This window comes from Zeugodacus cucurbitae, chromosome 2, assembly GCF_028554725.1.
Source record: "Zeugodacus cucurbitae isolate PBARC_wt_2022May chromosome 2, idZeuCucr1.2, whole genome shotgun sequence".
Classification (NCBI taxonomy): domain Eukaryota; kingdom Metazoa; phylum Arthropoda; class Insecta; order Diptera; family Tephritidae; genus Zeugodacus; species Zeugodacus cucurbitae.
Window position 1 is genome coordinate 84,504,383 of NC_071667.1, and position 20,240 is coordinate 84,524,622.

At 37.0% G+C, this 20,240-nt stretch overlaps 2 protein-coding genes across 4 annotated transcripts in view; one reads left to right on the forward strand and one right to left on the reverse strand.

Annotated features, from left to right (window-relative positions):
- LOC105218367 (J domain-containing protein) overlaps positions 1-10,204 on the forward strand; it is a 30,983-nt gene extending 20,779 nt beyond the window's left edge. For 2 of the 3 annotated variants that reach the window (XM_011193922.3, XM_011193913.3), the window contains exons 4-5: positions 6,999-7,154; positions 9,770-10,204. In XM_011193922.3, coding sequence (XP_011192224.1) covers positions 6,999-7,154; positions 9,770-10,000 — 387 coding nt within the window. In that variant the 3' untranslated portion in view covers positions 10,001-10,204. The remainder of the gene's footprint in view (positions 1-6,998; positions 7,155-9,769) is intronic. The other variant, XM_011193927.3, reaches the window with a different exon arrangement.
- A 1,431-nt stretch (positions 10,205-11,635) lies between these two features.
- Positions 11,636-19,466, reverse strand: LOC105218385 (uncharacterized). Its single transcript, XM_011193938.3, has 16 exons — positions 18,974-19,466; positions 17,855-18,006; positions 17,630-17,780; positions 17,327-17,514; positions 17,118-17,251; positions 16,600-17,055; positions 16,480-16,533; positions 16,253-16,418; positions 15,131-15,335; positions 14,450-14,601; positions 14,230-14,386; positions 13,790-14,141; positions 13,255-13,731; positions 13,135-13,191; positions 12,897-13,062; positions 11,636-12,830 (listed from the first exon to the last, which is right to left on the reverse strand). The coding sequence occupies exons 1-16, from the start codon at positions 19,162-19,164 to the stop codon at positions 12,742-12,744; spliced, it is 3,147 nt and encodes a 1,048-aa protein (XP_011192240.2). The 5' UTR covers positions 19,165-19,466; the 3' UTR covers positions 11,636-12,741.
- Between the last annotated feature and the right edge of the window lie 774 nt (positions 19,467-20,240).

Below are 20,240 nucleotides of genomic sequence, written 5' to 3' on the forward strand. Positions count from 1 at the left end.
CATTTCTTCCTTGGATATAGAAAAGCTCTACTACATACTTCACTCCTCGTTAAATATTTAGACATTTTAAAATATATTTATCAAACTCTTTGGTAATTTCTGAAAGAGTAATGATTTATTGCCGCACTTTAAATGCTGTCATTTTATTTAAAACCTCCGATACGTCATAGCAACGCCCACATTGGGTGCCGAGGAGTGTCCATGCGCACAATGTCCATGCATGTCTGCCCACCATCGCTCAAATGCACTAAAAATAAATAATAAAGCTTGTTACAAGCTTCACCAGCAACACAACAACAATATGCGAGCATCAATCACGCACGCAGCTGCACGCAAGCGGACGGACGGACGGACGGACAGCCATGCGATAGCACTGTAGCAGTGGCATAGCAGATGTCGGCGTGGCACTAACTCGTTTAAAACTTCGCACAAAGCAAGCACTGAAGCCTGATTGACACACAAATGCACTTGCGATACTCACACATAGCATATATACATACATGGCATGCATTAATGTACTCGTGTGTTCGTGTAAACGTGTGTTTTAAGCCACATTGTGTTATTTTATTTATTGCAACACCCGAGCGCCAAGCAAAACTTACACAAAGCGTCACGGATATGCAACACACAACAGACGCGAGTGGCAGCTTAAGTACGAAAGGCGCACTGCCGTACGCCTTCGGGCGTGTGTGACATATGTGGCAATGCTCCCAGGGCAAATGTGAAGTTTGCGCTTAAAAAGTAAGCTGCTACTTGCTTTCTGCTTTTTTGTTGCCTCCAACTTTATTTTATCCTGGTAGCTACATACGATTGTGTGGGAAAAATTATACAAATGCATATTTCACAGAAATCGCATCAGCAGCAGGTAATGCAACAACACAAACACACACATATCGCTCTGTATGAACCGGTATTATTTATATGTATTTGTTGGCTTAAGAGGAAAATAACGAATTTATTAAAGTTCAACTTATCTGGAAAATTGTTGTTGTTGTTGCGTGTGTATTAAAATACTCCATGCCACCTGTGCGCTGTTATTGTTGCCTGGCAAACCTCAACAATGCCTGACTGGCTTGCGGCTTGCTATGTGCGTTGGTTGGCTACGCCCCACCACTGCGTATACGCAACAATTGCATTTCGGTAGTGAGTGGCTGCATTTATCTGGCAAAATCGGTTACCGACATAGCCTTGGACAGTTTCTGAAAATTGCGTTGCACACCAAGCTGAATAAAGATTCACTCACATACAATAACAACAACAATTCAAATTAATAGTAAAACGAGCACTAAATCGAGACAGGCTTATGAAGCTTGCGTTTCTCGACAAATTCTGCAGATTTTTTTCACACAAGTCAGTATTTCATTTTATTTCTTGTTACCACTTGTATCGATTGCGGTATATTGAAACTCATTGGAATAAATATTTTCGAAGGATACTGGAGTATACTCGATATCTACACAGATAATTTTCTATTTTCATCTGCTAAACAACACCCACTACATCAACGAAAGCACACGCCACTCCACTTACATACATACACATCCAACATTTATGCTCTCCCACCACAGCAGCATCATCTGCCTTAGTTGCAGCTCATTGCGTAGCTCCGAATAACTATTTTCGGACAACAACAAAAAAAGCGGCAATGTTTGCGGTTGAACTCACAAATTTGCGTGCGCAGTGATGCGAAAGTTAGTGGTTTCCGGTGCACATAAAATGGGCAAAAGTTCCGTTACAAAAAAAGCAAAGGCAACACACACAAACACAACTCCCCTACAACCCCTAACAAGCCAGAACGACAATACTCTGTAGACTTGTTGCAAGCCAGTTGTTGTCGTTCACTAATTAATTGTTACTCTGAGGTCATGTGTGTTGTTGTTGTTGTCCACATGCAACATGTTATTGCCCGCCCCATATCTGCGTAAATATTTAGGCATGCACTTGTGGTTGTGAAATTGCGTTCTATTTGCTGCTGCTGTAATTAACTTTTCTATTTTTATTCGAGTTTTATGTTATATTTGAGCCACTCTGGCAGCCTTGCAAGTAATCGGATTGCGTAGTGTGGCCTTCACTGTTACTAATATTTGTAGATATGTACATCTATGTACGCACATGTATTGGTGTTATGCAGCAACAAAAGTAATGTTCAAAATTCATTTGAATTTAAATAGAAAAGACGTCTTATATTTTGAACTCCCTACGGTGTTGTCACAGACACAAATTCAATAATTCAAAATGCGCTGCTTGATTTCATCAGAATTATGCTCAAGTCATCTGCTCTCGCAATAATCCTTTACTCTGCTTCAAGTTAATTTGCATATTTTTACAACTATAAGGGCAATCAGAGCTGTCTTATTAAAATTGAAAATGGACAATAATAATTTAAGATTTCATTGTCATATATTATTTTCCATGAATATTAATATTTTTAATTTACATCAAAACTGTGAATAAAATTTCCAAAATTGAATATTGAAGAGATTTCGAATTCTTATGAATTTCCGACCGAAAATAACTGTTTTGCTTTATGTTTCAATTGATTTGAACTGAGACAGAGACATATTGTAACAGTTTACAGTCAATAGTCAATTGGATACCATTAAAATTCTATGATAAAACATCTAAAAGAATCTGCTCATAGCTAAGCAATCAATTTTTTTTTTTTTTTGGGTAAAGAAATCACCCAAAATCAGAAACATAAATAAGAAAAGAAAGGATAAGCTTGGGTGTAACCCAACATTTTATACTCTCGCAATTTATTGATATAGTTTTATTAAGATTACGTCCAATTTGACCTACATATTCGGCATAAAGTCCACTTGAATAAGGAAAATCATCATATATAGTATATGAAAGCTGAGATAATTCCTAAACCGATTTCACTCATTTTCACCACCAACGAACACTATTACTACGTTTATGCTTCATTTCTACTCGGTTATATTATACACGGGTAAGTTCAACCCACATGCATAAACACTTTTTCACCACGAGTTAAATGATCTACTCGCATAGAATATATGTACACATTTTCTTTACGTATGTAGACGAGTTAACTCGGATGCATGAACGGAATTAGAGTTAAGTTGAACGTCAAATCAGCTGATTTTTTGTGCCGGTGTATATTATTAATTGGACTACCGAATTTTTGCGGCAAACGCCTGGTACTGTGTAGTACTACAGTAACCGGTTATTGGTTACTTTTTGGCACCGGTTTTTTTGTGGCCCACCCGTGGCACTGTGGGTAGTCGGATGGTGTAGCGAAAACCGGTTTTTTTCACAAACTTCGACGAGTGTAGAAAAACCGTTTTTTTTTGGGACAGTCAGTGGTCGGTTTTGCTCGTGCATTTCTGCCCGAGCACTTCTCAACCGATTTATGCCGCATACTCCTTATATCTGGAAAATACGGACATATTTATAATACGTGGCAGCCTTCAATTGAATTCAATTCAGAATTTACAGCGAGTAGAGTATTTGTCGTTTATGCTTAAAGGCATAAACGTAGTATATATCCAAGACTATATACTCACTTAATTTATCTTAAGATATCTCACATATTAAGCGATATACGTATAAGGTATAAAGGTCGCCATATGTTTGGAAACTCTAATAGTGTGTATATAGGAGCTAGGGGAAGTTATTTCTCGATTTAACCCATTTTTGGCACAGAGGCATATAATTAGCAGATAAAGACTCCCTTCGGCTATAACCGCGTAAGCGGTGTCTACGCCAGTCAAGAAAAAAAACTCCCTCTAAATTTCTATAGAATATCTGAGAAATTTACCGATATTTCCGTTAAAAATGTATTCATATGCATATAGGTCTCCAAGGGCGATATTACTGAAAGTTACAGTATCGTGAATTATATATTGGAAAATATACAATTCAGATGGAATTCAAAATTTTATTATATGAGAAGTAGGTGTTGTTGTCAGCCGATTTCGACCAAAACAGGTTATCAACAAAACTATTCTGTGCAACATGTTGCTAGAATATATTTACAGCTAAAATGTTTTATTTACTACAGTTTAGTGTGCACGAAGTATTTTACAAATTACTTCCAATAACTTTCGCTTTCAATTATTTATTTATTTATTTATTTATTTATTTAAAGTATATTGCGCAGCTAAGTTTCCTTCAGCTGTTTACACGAAAGCGCTACACTTTTACCATATTCAATGTGTAATATGTAGCAGTGAAAGCAATAACATTCGATTACAAAATCAACAAGCCAACGTCAGTCTGTCGGGTTGATGACGGCTTTACATGCATACTTGTAGGCGCTGATACACACACTTGGGTGTATGTGTGTGTGTACGTGTATGTTGATCACGTGTAATAATGTATTCAACAGGCGGCAATTGAAGTGGGATTAGAGACGCACACACGCACACATATGCGCCCACGTTTTGAATAACAAATGTTGGGCCTACAAGCACATACAACATTTATTGCCGACAGCAACAACAATAACAACTATAACAATTGTTGTAAAGTGGTTGAAAAGCATACAACAATGAGGAACAATAGCCGTCAAAGAGTAGTCAAGTTGTCAGTACAAATATGTGTGCTGCTGGAATAACACAGCGCCAATGATAGATAGGGTAAAGGAGAAGGAGGGAGGAAAGTGTGTGTGAAAGTATGTATGCAGAAGACAAATACGAACCACATTACTGACCACTCAGCCGCTAAAACACTTAGCACTCAGGCGGAGCAACCGACTAATGTGAAAGCTTTACGAATTTTATTGCTGGGTGGGGTGGGGTGTGGTGGTGTGAGTGTGCTGTAGTGAGGTGAATATTGGACTGCCAACAAATAAATCGAGCGTCACACGCGTGCTGAACCGAGCTGAAAAAATACAAAGTATTGACTTTAATTTATTTGAGGAGCCTTTAGATATATACTTGCATGGAATGAGCATAGAAAAAATACCGTTAGGTGGATGTATACCGCTAATTTATGTCAAGTTAAAGTATGTGCTTACTAAAACAAAAATAGTTGGACAAATGAAGAGTTAGTTGAGGTTAAAACACAACTGTTCTCAAAATGTACCGCCATCTAGCGGGCTTAAGACTTTCGGAATTCATAAAGTGGAGTTGAAATTTGAACAAAATCTATTCTGCGGTTACGGGTTCTATACACATAAAAACAGATAGTCTTCATTGTATGTAGAGCAGATCTAAGCACCTTTCGTAAGAGAAGCTGCGAATATAATAATCTGACTTGACCTCACTATATAGCTTGAGGTGAGTCATTTGTAGAATTTAACAAAATTAAAAATAATAGAAACACCCAATAATTTACAGCGCATGGAGTTTATTTTGCAACACAACGGTGGGGGTGTGAGATTATCCTCCTCTCCCTCGCAAAAGACAATCAAGCGTAAATTGCTTTGCCTTCTATTTTTTTACCGTCTAAAATGATATATTTTTAGCAGCACCCAAAGCATGTGGACGAATTTCGGCCGCAGCACCCGCCCACACATTTGTCGCTGTCAGGATATGACAGTTACTCGCTACCTCAAACACGAGTGGCACACACACCGATCATGAACATATAGAAACACCTGTACGAGTATAGACACGCTGCGGCACAAAAACACTTGCCATTGTTGGTCCACCTTTATTATCGACGAGAACGTGTTATACCGTTACACACACTCGTGTACCTGGTTGTACTTGGGCGCTTGGCGCTGGGAGTTGCCATTTGCTGTTGACAGCAGCAGGCAATAATCGATTAGCGCTTTCCCACTGAATATTTAGGTCAGCGCTGGAAAAAGAGTGTGTCTACACCCCTACATGCATGTATGTGTGTGTGTGTGTGAATATACACAGAAACTTTGCTCCATTTGCTCACGTGAAATGGAATTTCCATTCATTTCGCTTTAGTTTCTACTCCAATTTAGCTTCTATTTTCTATTTTTCGCCCACACTTTCGTTGAATTTCCGTATGATATGGCTTTCATATGATTTCCTCCACTCCCCGCCTCACCCGCTTTCGTCGGAAGTGAATGCACATGAACACAAAAGCAATAATTAACACAAATATCACATACTTTGGGGTTTACTTTTAAATAGCTGTATGTGAGCGCTTTGGCTGAATTTAATGTGGTTGTTGTTGTTCCAGCAACTGTTGTGGTTGATATTGATGATGTTGAATATTTGAAAAATGCAGAAACATACACTGAAGCGAGCTCATAGCAGATTCCATACAAAATTCTATGAATTCCTTTGCTCATCGTTTTTGCAGTGAAGCTGAAATTTTTATTATGATGATATGGGTGTATGTATATGATGTATGGTACGTCAACTCATGGTTCTAATAAAACTAAATAATTCAATAAATAAATATTATCCGAATTGATTAATTAATTACAAATAATATAAAACATATTATGGAAAAGTCATAATATATTCTTGCTAAAATAACGGTTAATTAATTACTTTTGCTTTTATTGATGCGTGCAATAAAATGGTTTTGTGGTTTGATGTGGCCATATGTATTATAGATAGAAGAACGTGCGGGTATTTCGTGACATAAAATCATCGCCACAACGAAATTAATTAGGTTTGGAATACAAAATAACTATCCTGGTAATAAATGAAAAGAATTTGAACAATGAGTTATCATAAAAAAATACATGAACTGTAAAAAGATTACATCGAAGAGTTATTATAAAATAAACAAAATTTATTTTATTTTATTTTATTTTATTTTATTTTATTTTATTTTATTTTATTTTATTTTATTTTATTTTATTTTATTTTATTTTATTTTATTTTATTTTATTTTATTTTATTTTATTTTATTTTATTTTATTTTATTTTATTTTATTTTATTTTATTTTATTTTATTTTTATTTTTTATGTTATTTAATTTAATTTAATTCAAGTTAAGTTTATTTTATTTTATTTTATTTTATAAAAATCCGCCATTCCCCGGAAATGTTTCTAATTTCCTTTTGATAATAATAACAAACCTTATTTATGTACTTGCAGGAGGCCAAGGAGACGCTTTGCGATCCGGAGAAGCGTGCCAACTATGACAAATGGCGCAATAGTGGCATCGCCATGAGCTACAAGAATTGGCTGGGTATGAAGGAGCACGTCGGACAGGTGAGAAGATACACAATCGCTGAGAAAGTGGATAAGGAGGTACGAGTGGCAAATCGAACGCAGCGAGTATACAATGAAACGAAAACTTTCTCGTCGTGCTCTTCCCCATAATAATAATGCATTTAGTGTACCCTCCAAAACCGACACACCTCAGCACTTAGGCGAGAACATGCTATAGAATACTGACTTGCACTTTCCTTGCTCCAGCTTACTCTGCAAACGCCTCTGCTACCCTGCACTCACTGTGACAATTCCGTCGCCACCGTCGCACATTTAGTAATGAAAATAGTCGCCGAAGAAAGCTTCTTGAGAATTACAAAATGTCCACAAAATAGAGCAATGTCACTTGTTGTTGCCAATGTTCTCTCCGTCAGTTGGTCATTTTGCATCTTGCCATTTTGTTGTTTTCATTGCAATCCCACCTTCCAACCCCTCCCGGCGCTTTTATGCAAACTCATTCGCAATTCTGCCATCTTTCCGTTGGGAATTGCATCCTCTGCACTGCCGTTGCTTTGCGTTGCCTTTAAGTATAGTATATGTGTAGGTGTGTTTGTGAACTTTTTAATGTTATGCAATAAATTTATACCGCTACTCAATTTCCCTGCTCGACATTTGCCATTTACAAGTGCACACATTTGCACAACCATATTCTACATGCCTAATAAGTGTGTATATTAGTCCTCGGAGTAATCAATATGCGCTCCCTCCCGCCCGCGTGGAGCAAATCGTATCACATGAATTATAGAAAATAATATTTTCCCTCGCCACTGAGGCCGCAGCGCGCAAGCATGCGGAGCACAAATTGCTTTGCAAACACACGCATTTACTTAATTGGAAATGGAAAACAAGAAAAAGGAAAATGGAAAATATGAGATTTTTAAAATAGTGTTGCTCTGATTTGTCTACATTGCTAATGGAATTTCAAAGAATTTATTTATCTTTAGTTACGAAGAAGGTTCGGTTGGAGACTGATTCCAAAAAGAGTCTGCTTGTTTAATGCGTACTCGAAGTAAGTATTTTAAAAATTTCATTAACTATGGTGATATTTATAAAGCGGTTAGATAGATCGTCTTCAGTTCTAGAACTTCATTTCTCAAATATAAAATAGGGAAAGATAGTTGTTATGTGAATTCATCAATGTATTGATGTTGTAACAACAAAAACCAATCTCCAAAGAATCCAGAAGAATCTTCATCATCTCTTTCTTTACAGGCGTAGATACCGCTTACGTGATTTTAGCCCAGTTAACAACAGCATCATTTGTTTTCCTATTCGCTGTTTGGCGTCAATTGGTGATACCAAGGGCAACCAGGTATTTCTCCTCCTGATCTTTCCAACGGAGTGTAGGTCTTCTTCTTCCTCTGCTTTCACCAGTGGGAACTGTATCGATCACTTTCAAAGCTTTCGTCCATTGGTCAACATGACCTATTCAACGTAGAAAAACTGTCTTTTTATACGCTAAATTATATCTATGTCGTCTTATAACTCATACAGATCATCGTTCCACCGTCTCTCTCGAAAACTTCTAGTGCCGTCTCATCGGACGTTGACATCGTCCATGCTTCTGCACCATTAAGCAGGAAAAAGTTATGACTGTCAACAGATACGTGGGAGCCAGACTTTCGTCATCTATCGAACGTGATGAAAAATAGTTCTCTCTTCTTAAATACCACCAACCAGATCGTGGTAGAGCATGGAAAATTTTCATTAGTTTTACAAATGGTCCGTGATATTTATAAAGAGCAGTTAAATAGATCCTCTTGAGTTCGAGACCTTTCATTTCTCAAACACTAAAAGAGGAAAGGATGTTGTATGAATTTATCAACCTGTTCTCAGTTTTATCGTCATTTTTCTTGTAAGGCCAAAAAATAATCTCCAAATAATATTGAGAAATACTGCCGTAATGACAGCTCATGGCACGATTGTATTGGAAGCGCATTTCGAAAAATATACCAATTATTATAGTTAAACCTTGGTCCTTGCTTTTTAAGAATCTTAAGAGAAATTAGATCTTGGAAATGATTTGTTAGAGAAAGTGACCAATTCAATGCTGGAAATAATTTAAAGTTCGGTACATATTAGATCCGACTAATTATATTGTATAATGTATTAAAAAATAAAAATATTTTCTGGAGAAATCGTCCACTTATAAGTTCGCGATGTGACTCCATACACATATGCATATTTTAGAGGTTGTTCGTTACAGTTGTGAAACCACGTCCGAGGTAGTTTTTGAATTTATTAAACTTGAAACTTGCATGATAAACGTAATTTTGTTATTTTTCCAGCAATCGCATCGTCTTTTTATGAATATACTTGATGTTGTGAATTTGCCCTACTCCATATCCATTTGTGTATGAACACGATTAGATTTTTTTACCGACATTTTATTAAACTTATAACTGTGAAACCATATAAAATAACGGTGAATTGTTCTCGTAAAAACTAAATGGAGGAGATCAATCTCTGCTCTTCAAACGCGAACAATTTTCCTGCACTTTTATGCTATATAATACGGCCCCGATTGGCGGCGTTAATGAAGAGAAAACAATTCACCGTAACTACATGATACACGCATGGTAGCACAAGACATACACAACACTCAACACACGAAATTTATTTATTCAATAATTCTGTTTCTCTTGAAATCACAGTCCATGCACTGGGCCACGCCAAAGACCAAGGATCGCATGCTGCCCGAAGCGGGCGCTGCCACTGGCGCTGGCGCTGGCAGCAGCAGCGGTGGCCTGTCGGCCGCATCGCCCAATCCGGCACATCGACGCGCATCCGAGGGTGGCGCTGCACTCTACTATGGCAACCGGAAAACCGAGTGGGGTACCGAGAACTCCGATGTGGCCAACAAGTTTCGCAACTACGAAATTTAAATGCAACAACAACAGCAACCAAAAATAGATATGTAAGAGAAGTAGTATGAACGCGCAGTAGACAACAACAACAACAACATAGAGTATTAAAGTAAAAGAAGCGCGCATTGAAACCCACAGACAGACCCACAATTGGAAATGGCGTACACCGGAAGTTTTGACTACCGAAATTTACAAACACATACACACACAAACTCATTCAAATATATATACACACATACACACGTGCTGACCTGCAATCGCTGGCGCTCTGCTGGCGGCGTTCAGCACCGTTTTGAAGCCTACAATTTTGATGAATTTTATCATATCCAAGAATTTTCAGAACTTATCTAAATGTATACACTGAGTGTTTTGACCAAATACATGTTGTTACTTATTATAAATGAATAAATATATATGTATACATACATAGTAAATGATATCATGCATATTATATGATACACACACACACATGCATAATTATATTATATATAAATGTATTTGATTAAAAGCGAATAAAAGAAAGAAACAAACAAAAAAGAAAAAAACACGAAACTAAGAAACTGTAATTTCAATAAACGCCTAAAATTAAGACGAAGACGAAGTTGATGATGATTAAAGAAAGAAGAAGAAGCAAAGAAAACATATAAAAATAAAAACAAAGAAATTCTGAAAAAGCAAACTATTTATAATAACTGTAAACCAAATATTATGCATTAAACATGAAAAAGGTATTAAGAAACTAATAAATATTTATATATAAAAGAATTTATGAAATTAGCAGAGCATTAAATGTATTTATTTATGAAGCAGCAAGAATTTACGATGTTGAACAGAATACATATTTATAAAAGAACCCACACGTACATACATATATATTAATTAAGCTAAGAACTCCGTTGAAGAAAAATATCTATTGATGTTACATGTGTGTGCCCCTTATGACAATCCCTGTTTTTGAGAACTTTACTAACTAACTGTCAATGCAGAGCAGCAGGCGCAAGAGTAGTGCTAATATTTACATATACTATACAACAACAAGTAACAAGCAGCTTGTACAAGACGCCTACACATTGCACGAAAGACAACAGCTGAAAAATAAACAAAAAAAAATTATGAAGAAAGAAATATTTCAAAAAGTAACGTAAACTAAATCAAATCTGAAGCGAATTTAAAGCAAAATAATTAGAAAAGGATTTACAAAAAAAAAACGAAGAAAAATGTTTAACAAAAAATATAAAAACTTTAAGAAACTAGTGAAATGCGAAGAAGCATAAAAATAACAAATGTAAATGAAAATGAGAATTTCGAAAGCTATTTACTTCCGTTGCCTAATTGTATTGATGTTGCGCACAATGTCAAATGTCAAATGACAATTGTCAACTGGCAAATGACAACTGTCAAATGTCATATGTCAAATGTCAACTGTCAAATGGCACTTGTCAACTGTCAAATATCAAATCTCAAATGTCAAATGTCAGATGTGAACTGTCAAATGACAAATGTCAAATGAGAAATGTCATATGTCACTTGTCAACTGTCATATGTCAAATGACAACTGTTAAATGTCAAATGTCACTTGTCAACGGTCATATGTCAAATGACAACTGTTAAATGTCAAATGTCAGATGTCACTTGTCAACTGGCATATGTCAAATGGCAACTGTTAAATGTCAAATGTCAGTTGTCAACTGTCAAATGGCAAATGACAACTGTCAAATGTCAAATGACAAATGTCAGATGTCAAATGTCAAATGAGAAATGAGAAATGTCAAAATTAATTCCAGAAATCAAAAACTACCCACACGCATATTTAAAAAAGTACGTATGAATTTTTCAAAAACTATAATCTTAAACAGAGATCAATTAAAAATTACAAAAAAATCCCGGAGGACGAAAAATTCGACAGTTGAGATGAGAAAAGCGAAAACTAAAGCAGAACTTAGTGTTTACTTATGATTATGCACGTAAAATGGACCACCTAACAAAGAAAATAAAAAAAATAAACAAAAAAAAATGTCCAACTCTTTTGATATTTTTAAGTGCGAAATCGCAGATGAAAAATGCTACTTGAAGCACTTGAAGACAAATACAGATTAGTAGAAACCCAATTTTCAAATAAATCATGTGTATTTAAGAAAATATATAGAAACAGCAACTTAATTAATAAAACATCTCAGCATACATATTTATGTACGATAAATGTTGACAATTTGTGTTGTTTGAATACTACGGCATTGTGGAAGCAGAGTAGTTAAAACTCTTATATGTATGTATATGTCCACACTTAAATAATATTGATAAACGATAAGGTGCAGCATCGCAGTGACAAAAAAATTATTTAAAAAAGAAGAAGATATGAACGTTATTTTTAGCAAATAAAAAACGATTTTCTTAGCTGTTTACAGTTATTAATTAGTAATAAAATTGCAAAAATAAAAAATAAATAAATGAAACATTTGGTGGAGTTTGCCACACGGACTTAATGAATAGTGAAACATGAACTACACTTTATTGCTGAATATTCTGCAGAAAATACACACACACAAAAAATAAAATGAAACACTTAAAACTACAATTTTGACGTATTTTTGATTACTGGAAATTTACAGTTTTGGACTCCATGTAAGTATCGGTGGAAATACTATTATTTGCAGCTAAATCAAACAAGTCCAGACACCAGTTCAGTTAACCATATGAATACTTTATAAATACAATACTTAAAAATAATAATAATATATAGTAAAGCCCTCTAGGCATCTTTAAAAGCATTTAATGTCTTGACTGTCACGCCACAGTTCGCAAGGACGCCGGTCGCTCTGCACGAACTCGCGGATCCAACGATTGAGCACTGCAAAGGAAGAATAATTACTTTGCTAGAAAGTTATATCTCCGCATATAAGCGCATACAACTTACCCCACTTGGAGCCCACAATAATCGGGCAGCCACCGTGCAGAGTGCGGAAATCTCTCTCACCGTCGGCATGCAGGTTGTACCAGAAGGCTGCAGCGCCCTTCTTGGGCATCAATAGGCGCTTGAGGTAGGGGAAGGCAGTACCACCGCCCTGCTCAACATCCGTCAACTGGATGGAAAGTTTAGAAACACATACATATAACTCAGTTATTTCAATGACAAAATTAAAGCGTTTACTCACATAGAAGAGCAGTGTTGCAATTCGATTGCCCATTTCAATTTTATGTATTGGTCGGGTCTAAAAAAAAGAAGTATTTTATGAAAAATATTTTGGCGAAAGAGCTGAGAAACTCTTACTCACCGCTTTTAAATCAAACGAGTCGTAATGTTGCCCGTAATGACCGCCGATGCCATAGTTTTGGAATTGGTGATCTTCAGCAAAAGTCATATTTAAATCGGTCATATAGCCAGCGCGCACATCAATCGTCTGCAACAGTTTATGTGACGTCTTTGGCAGGAAGGCGAATTGACTTGTGCGCGCCGGCGAGACTATGCTCTCATTGCGACCCATAACTGTTGCACGCACAATTTGATCGTTTGACAAACTTTTCATTTCTTCGATTTCAGCATCCGACACGACATCGTAATAGACCACAAGCAACGGATCATGATTCAATTCTTCGGTTTTAATGGGTGCGATCAGTAGGAATGGATGTGTTTCCGTGAGATAACCGCAACGCAATGCGCGCTCCTCACTTGGCGTTTGCGTGATCAAGCCATTGCAGGTGTGTTTGTAGCGCGCGAACTCATCGGTCTTTAGCAGATCCGCTGGCAGTGGCTGCGTTAGTTAGCACAATTATTTACTTTACAACTCACTAAGACGTTGTCTTACGTACCTCATGTTCGTCGGTGAGATCAACAGTGGCGTATTCTCCGTCGCTGTTTTCTGACTGAAACTCTAAATAGCTCTTCGTATAGTTCTCGACATCTGGCCGCAACGCTACAAGATCGGCATAAGTTTGGTTGGCGCCCTTCAAATCACCCAAGTGAGTTTTAGCCTTCGCCAGCAATTCCAAAATATCGGCTTCGACGACTTTATCCGAATCAATGTTTAGTTGGCTCGTGCTCTCTTCGGCTTTGTGAAAACGATCTAATGCTTCCAAGGCCCACGCATGCGCCAGACGCATTTGATTTTGCTCTTTAGCGTATTTGGCGATATCCAGACAGAGACGGGCATCTATCACCACGCTGTTCATAAGATAATATAATTAACACACCTGATTTGCACTAAGATTCTTTGGTATAATGTATTATATTTTAACAATTTTCTACTCACTCATATTTCACACCCTCGAGTATGCCTTGTGCCATATCCGCCGTTTTCAAGCGGTAGATATCTTGTATGCGCAAAAAGCCGGCAATGGCTCCTTCTAATTCGGAACTTTCGGGGTATGGTTGCGTTGTGAAGTGATGCTCTATTCTGTTGAGGGCTTCTGTTGGATAGATAGCGGTTTTTAAGTATAAAATTATGGACCTGATTGCCATAGATTACATACTTTTTCCCGAATCATGTTGCATTATATTTTCAACACGCTCCCAGTCCAGCGTTAAACGTTTCGTTAACAAATATTTGTTTACAGGACTATCGAAGTAGTCCAAGCCTTCCTGAAGCGCATCGTAACGATCACTTTCCAATTCAGCCAAACGACTGAAAAGAAATTGGTTACAGTCAAGAACGATCTTATTAAAACACGGTCAATCCTGAGAAATGCGTGGCTCTACGTTCTTTCTCTAACCCTTCTATGTTTCTGGAAACTATTAAACTTGCTCAAGTGATTTATATTACCTACCATTTTAGAAGCTTTCGGGCAGTAACGGTTAAAAGTTCTGCCCGAAAGCTTCTAAAATCAATAATAATTCGACATCTAGAATTGCTGTTTTTTACCGAAGAAGGCCCACATAGGTTACTATTCACTTAAATCAATGTCAAAATTAACGTTATGAAACTGTATTACTCAACTCAATGTCTTATTACTCTAGCCTCTGTCGATACAGGAACTCCGATTTATGAGCTGAATAATAATTATGACAAACTGTAGTCTTATAGATGATATCCTTGTTGCTTCTATTAATTTATCTCATGGCATTTTTGTAAAATACGATTGTGGTATTTACCATCATCATTGGTTTAATTATAATGTTTGAGATTCTCAAAAATTCCCCGAAGAAATACTTACGCCTTTAGAAAATCCAATTTATGTTCATTACTCTCCACATATCTTTGCATATGTTTCAAGAGAACTCCTTCGAATTGCACCAATTTCGACATTTGATGCACCGAGGAGAAGAACTCCATTTTCTGTGCAAACGCCGCTCCAGAGAGCAGAAAGAGCATGCAGGTTAATAAGAAAAATAACTGCATTTTCACTGAGCACCAGAATCACACAATAGTTTAAAAGGAAAATGATAAAGAATCTTGCACGCGCAGCGCTCAAATGTAGGCGCTAACCGTTTCAAGCTAAATAGAAATTCTAACTGAAAGTCAAGTAACCTCTGAAAGCCAACCATCAGCTTCACTGAAATAGTCGGCTTTCCATAGAGTGAAAAGGTTAGAGAAAGGTTGTAAACAAGTTAGTGCTGCAAGCCTGCTCGTGTGGGTCGTTGGCTCAAGTGTAAAGCGATTAGTTAACCGGTTTCTAATTTACATATTTGCTGTGCCAAAGCACTGTGTCGCCCGTGAGCTCGAGAGCTTTCGGGTCAATGCGCCGACTTTGTTTTTGTTTATATACCAAATATACAGAATCGCATACATACTATAATGCTGTAATTATGTAAATAAGTATCTGCTTTGCGTTTGGCGCTGCTTGAATTTGAATATTTTATTAAAAATTAATAACCCAGCGTTTTTAGATCGATAATATTTTTTTTTAATATCGATAGCAAATGAAAATTGAAAAAGAATAAGAAAAGCAAAACAACGAAAAAGAATAAGAAAAACCTAAAGACATGGCCAATTTGGTGAACGCCTAGAGCTGATATAAGCGAAGGTTCTACAAAACAAAATAAACGAAATCTACCACCAACCTACCAACCAACTATCGAAGGATGTATAAGCTTACCATAATGTGAAGACTCAAAAACTGCAATTTAATTTTCATTTATTTATTTATTTTAATACAAATAAAAATCAGCAGTTCTTTGAACCTAAATATGTATAAAATCTTGAAATAAAACTATTCTTTATAACACGGCAGTCGGAACATCTGGTTTCGTTCGCGTATCCATTTGTTGGTCACTGCAATAAATCAATAAAATCATATATACATATCAGCTAGTGCGATCAAAACCATGGAACTTACCCCACTTAGAGCCAACTATCACTGGACAACCGGCATGAAGGGTTCTATAGTCACCCTCATACCGATTATTGAGGTTATACCACACGACAGCTGTGCCTTTTTTGGGGAAGACCGCAGTGTTAATGTTTGGGAACACGGTAGCGCCGCCTTGCTCCACATCAGTCATCTAGTGAGGTACATAAAGCATAAATACATTTAACTTATGTAAAAAGGAAAAGTTTAATTACATAAAAGAGGACCGTGGCCTTGCGATCACCCTGCATCGACACAATACTAGACGTCTAAAACGAAAGCATAAAAATGCAAATTTATTATACAAATGTTTAAAAGTCCATCTCTTGGCTTACCATGGATACATTGAAGAAATCGTAATGCGTATCGTAGTGCCCACCAAGGCCATAATTCATTACTTGCAACATTTCCGAGCCGTTAAGTTCAAATCCAGTCATATCAACAATACGTTTATTGACGCGTGTTGTAACCTCATTTGTGCCATCGTAGAACCAGGCAAATTTGGAGGTGCGACCAGGAACCACCTCACTTGACTTGCTTTGCTCATTAAATACGGTTGCACGCTTCAAAGATGGTTGAGCCATATGCTGAAGCGTCGCGATTTCCGCATCGCTCATAACGTCATGAAAAACGACCAGAAATGGTTCACGGCTGAGGATTTCCATTTTGAGCGGAGCCAATTTGAGAAACGCTGTTGTGGTCGTATTGTAGACGCAATAGAGTTTCGATGGTTGGTTCGAAAACATGCCACGGCAGCCCAGTTGGTAAGTGCTTACACGTTTTATCGCGCTCTGCAAATGAATACGCACATTTCGCTGTGTTATTGCTTCCAATTCAAATTGTGGAAATTTACCTTTATGGGTTCTGGATTGTAGGTTTTAATATGCAATTGCACCGTGTTTTTCTTGCGCTGGAGTTCAGAGTTCGGCTTCGACGCAGGCAAACTCAGTATCACATCGATCATTGACAGCGCATCCTGATAGCGTGCTGAAAGAGAGTAGTTCTTAGTACTGATTTCAAAGATGTATGTGATATAGCTTTATATATTTCTATGGTATGTACTTTGTCGCAGCAGAGTCTCCGCATAGAGCTCCATCATTTTTACTTTGCTCAAGTCATGCAAACTTATTAGAGGATCTTCTTCATGCAAATTGATGGCGGAGTAAAGCCAAAAGCCGGCGCCCCAATAATCTGCCTGATTAAACAACTCCAAACCCATTGCGTAGCAATCGAGTGACGACAATTTAGTGCTGAGAAGAGAAATTTCATTAAAATTAAAAAAAAATAGGCATATTGACTTTTTCTTCGGAGTACTCTTTAGATAGACACTCCAATTTTTTTTTTTGTTTTTCAGTTGATACTCACTCATACTTTTTGCCATTAATTAAACCCTTGACCAGGTCGTCTGCTTTCAGATCGTAGGTGTCTTGCAGTCGGCTGATTGCGCTTACCGCTTCGCTCCAATCATCTGCCTTGGGCAAATTGGACCAATAATCGTGTAGAATTTTGGTTTGCTCTTTTTGTGGATAATATAATATATTTCATGAATATTTTAATGTTTTAAAATTTTAAAGAATTCCCGGAAATTACCTGGACCAACGCTTTGTTTCATGTAAATGTCCAAATAAGTCCAGTCCTTGTGCAAACGCCGCACCAAAGAGAATACATTTGTAGGAATAGATACATAGTAACCAGGATTCTTTTGCGCCTTGTCATTCTCTGCACGAAGATTGGTAATCACGCTGTGAGAAAAGTATGAAAATACGAGAGTTGAACGATTGTGTGTTGCATAAAATGCAGTTACTTATATCGCTGTACAACAATCCACGAACAACATACTGTTGAACTTCCCTAACCCGAACCACCCTAATCCACAAAAAATTTCGAGTTACAGAGACTTCTGAGTTACGGAAGGTACATAATTTGTATGTAATTTGACTTTTATTGCCAATTGAAGAGTTCGGGTTCTGGAAGTTCTACTGTATTCAGATATATATGGCTTATGGTTCTATTAACACAATTTCCAGTCACAGTCAAAATGTTAAATTTAGACAAATTAACCTAACCGTTCATAAATTATATCAATCAAAAAATCTAAGAGTTAAGCAATAATTTCTTTTTCATGTCATTATATTAAAAACATATTTTATAGTCTGTTGAAAAGTTCTAGAGAAAGATCTAAGGGGTCTTTAAACACGAGAAACATTTCCTTCAATAGGTACATTTTTTTATCCGAAGTCCAATATTCCATAACTGAAACGAGTTTGGGATATACACTTTCAACCAAGTACTTAGCTGGTGTGCTGACGTGTTAATTAGGTCTTTACTGGTCTATGGAGTCAAGATACAAATTTGAAAGTGATTTTGAAGCGAAAGTACTTAATTTTTAGTTATATGTGAGATAGACTTCCATGCTTGTTCTACGTAGTCCTTCGGTTGAAGGATATTTCACATCCCCACGAATTTCAGTATATTTATTTGGTTTATTCAAGTCAGATCGAATCAAATGATTCATAGCACTATAGGTAGCACTAAAGTTCCAACTTCATGACGTTGAACGAATCATATGGATAGATTAGATAGGACATTATATTCGAGATCGTCGGTGGAGAGAACACTCTGAATAACACCAATCAATTTCAACTTAATTTCTTAGCTACAACAATAGATACTCCAACTGCTGCCACACAAATTACAACAACACTTCACCTGCGAATGACGAGTAATTTTTTCTCCAATTCCTTCGCGTAATTCTCTAAATTTTCAATCAAATACGCTTCAGTCGCGATCAATTGTTCTAGACCGGCAATGGAGGTTGTGAGACTGTCGTAATTGTCGGCGTTTTGTGACGCGCCAAAGTCGGCGCCGAGCAGCAGTAGCAACAAACCGATCAAGTACATGTTTCCGTTACGCAGCCACTGGCTGTACACGCAGCGTTTCGCCCGATTGTTAGTAACTAAATGAAAGTGATAGTTGGACAAACTCTTTGAAGAACAGTTAAATAGCACTTAGCCACTGGCACAAAGTGATAATGAACCATATTTTTTGCGCTTCACATATCTAAATTCTAGATAGCTGCACTGACTTCCCACTTCTGGCATGTCTTGAATGTGCCCTTTTTTCTATTTGTTTATCAGCAAACTGTGGCTGGAACAAATCACAGTAATTGAAATTGCAGAAGCTCACATTGACGGTTCAACAAAATATCGGCGGTTGGGCCCCAGCTAGTTGCGGCCGCATTTTAGTGGTCTCACGTAAATGGTCTAGCAACCGTTAAGATATTGTGGGTATAGCACCAAAATATGTGCCTCTTTATTTGAGCAATTGAAGCGCCTCTGCCGCAGAGAGCAGGTGGCAGGTGAAGCAGTGTGTGTTTATGTGTTGATAATGTTGCTCTTATCAGCGGCGCTGTATTGCTCTTCAATTTCATTATGTTTTGTTTGGTTTTTTTTTGGTGTTGTTGCTCTTGTTCAAAGAATGAGTTAATTTTGCTGTTGCGTGCGAAAATGCACATTGATTAGCTTCAGTTGACAGCAGATCTGAAGCAGTGCTGCAGAAGTGCTATCTATGGGTCCGACTATTTTTATTTTCTCAATATTGATGACATTTGTATGGGTGTACGAGAGTATGTGTGTATTTCTGATAAGAATGAAGCAACAAATCGTTACTTTTAATTAACTTCTTCAAATCCATATTATTATAGATCATGTTCTTTTATCTTTTTTATTTTGAATTCATTTTGAATTTTTTATTTTTATTTTCGGTATGAAGACGAGTATGAGTACGCGCATAGCATACTTTTGCCTTCGGTGTGGCTTCAATGAAATGATGACGCATTGCGCAAGAATTCATTTTCATTTAATTGTCTCAAGATTTCTCCAAACTCAACCGGATGACCCAAAATTATTTCTATTTCTCTCTCAAATGGGAGATATTTTGTATGCCAGAACCACTATTTGTACCCAGAAACACTTTA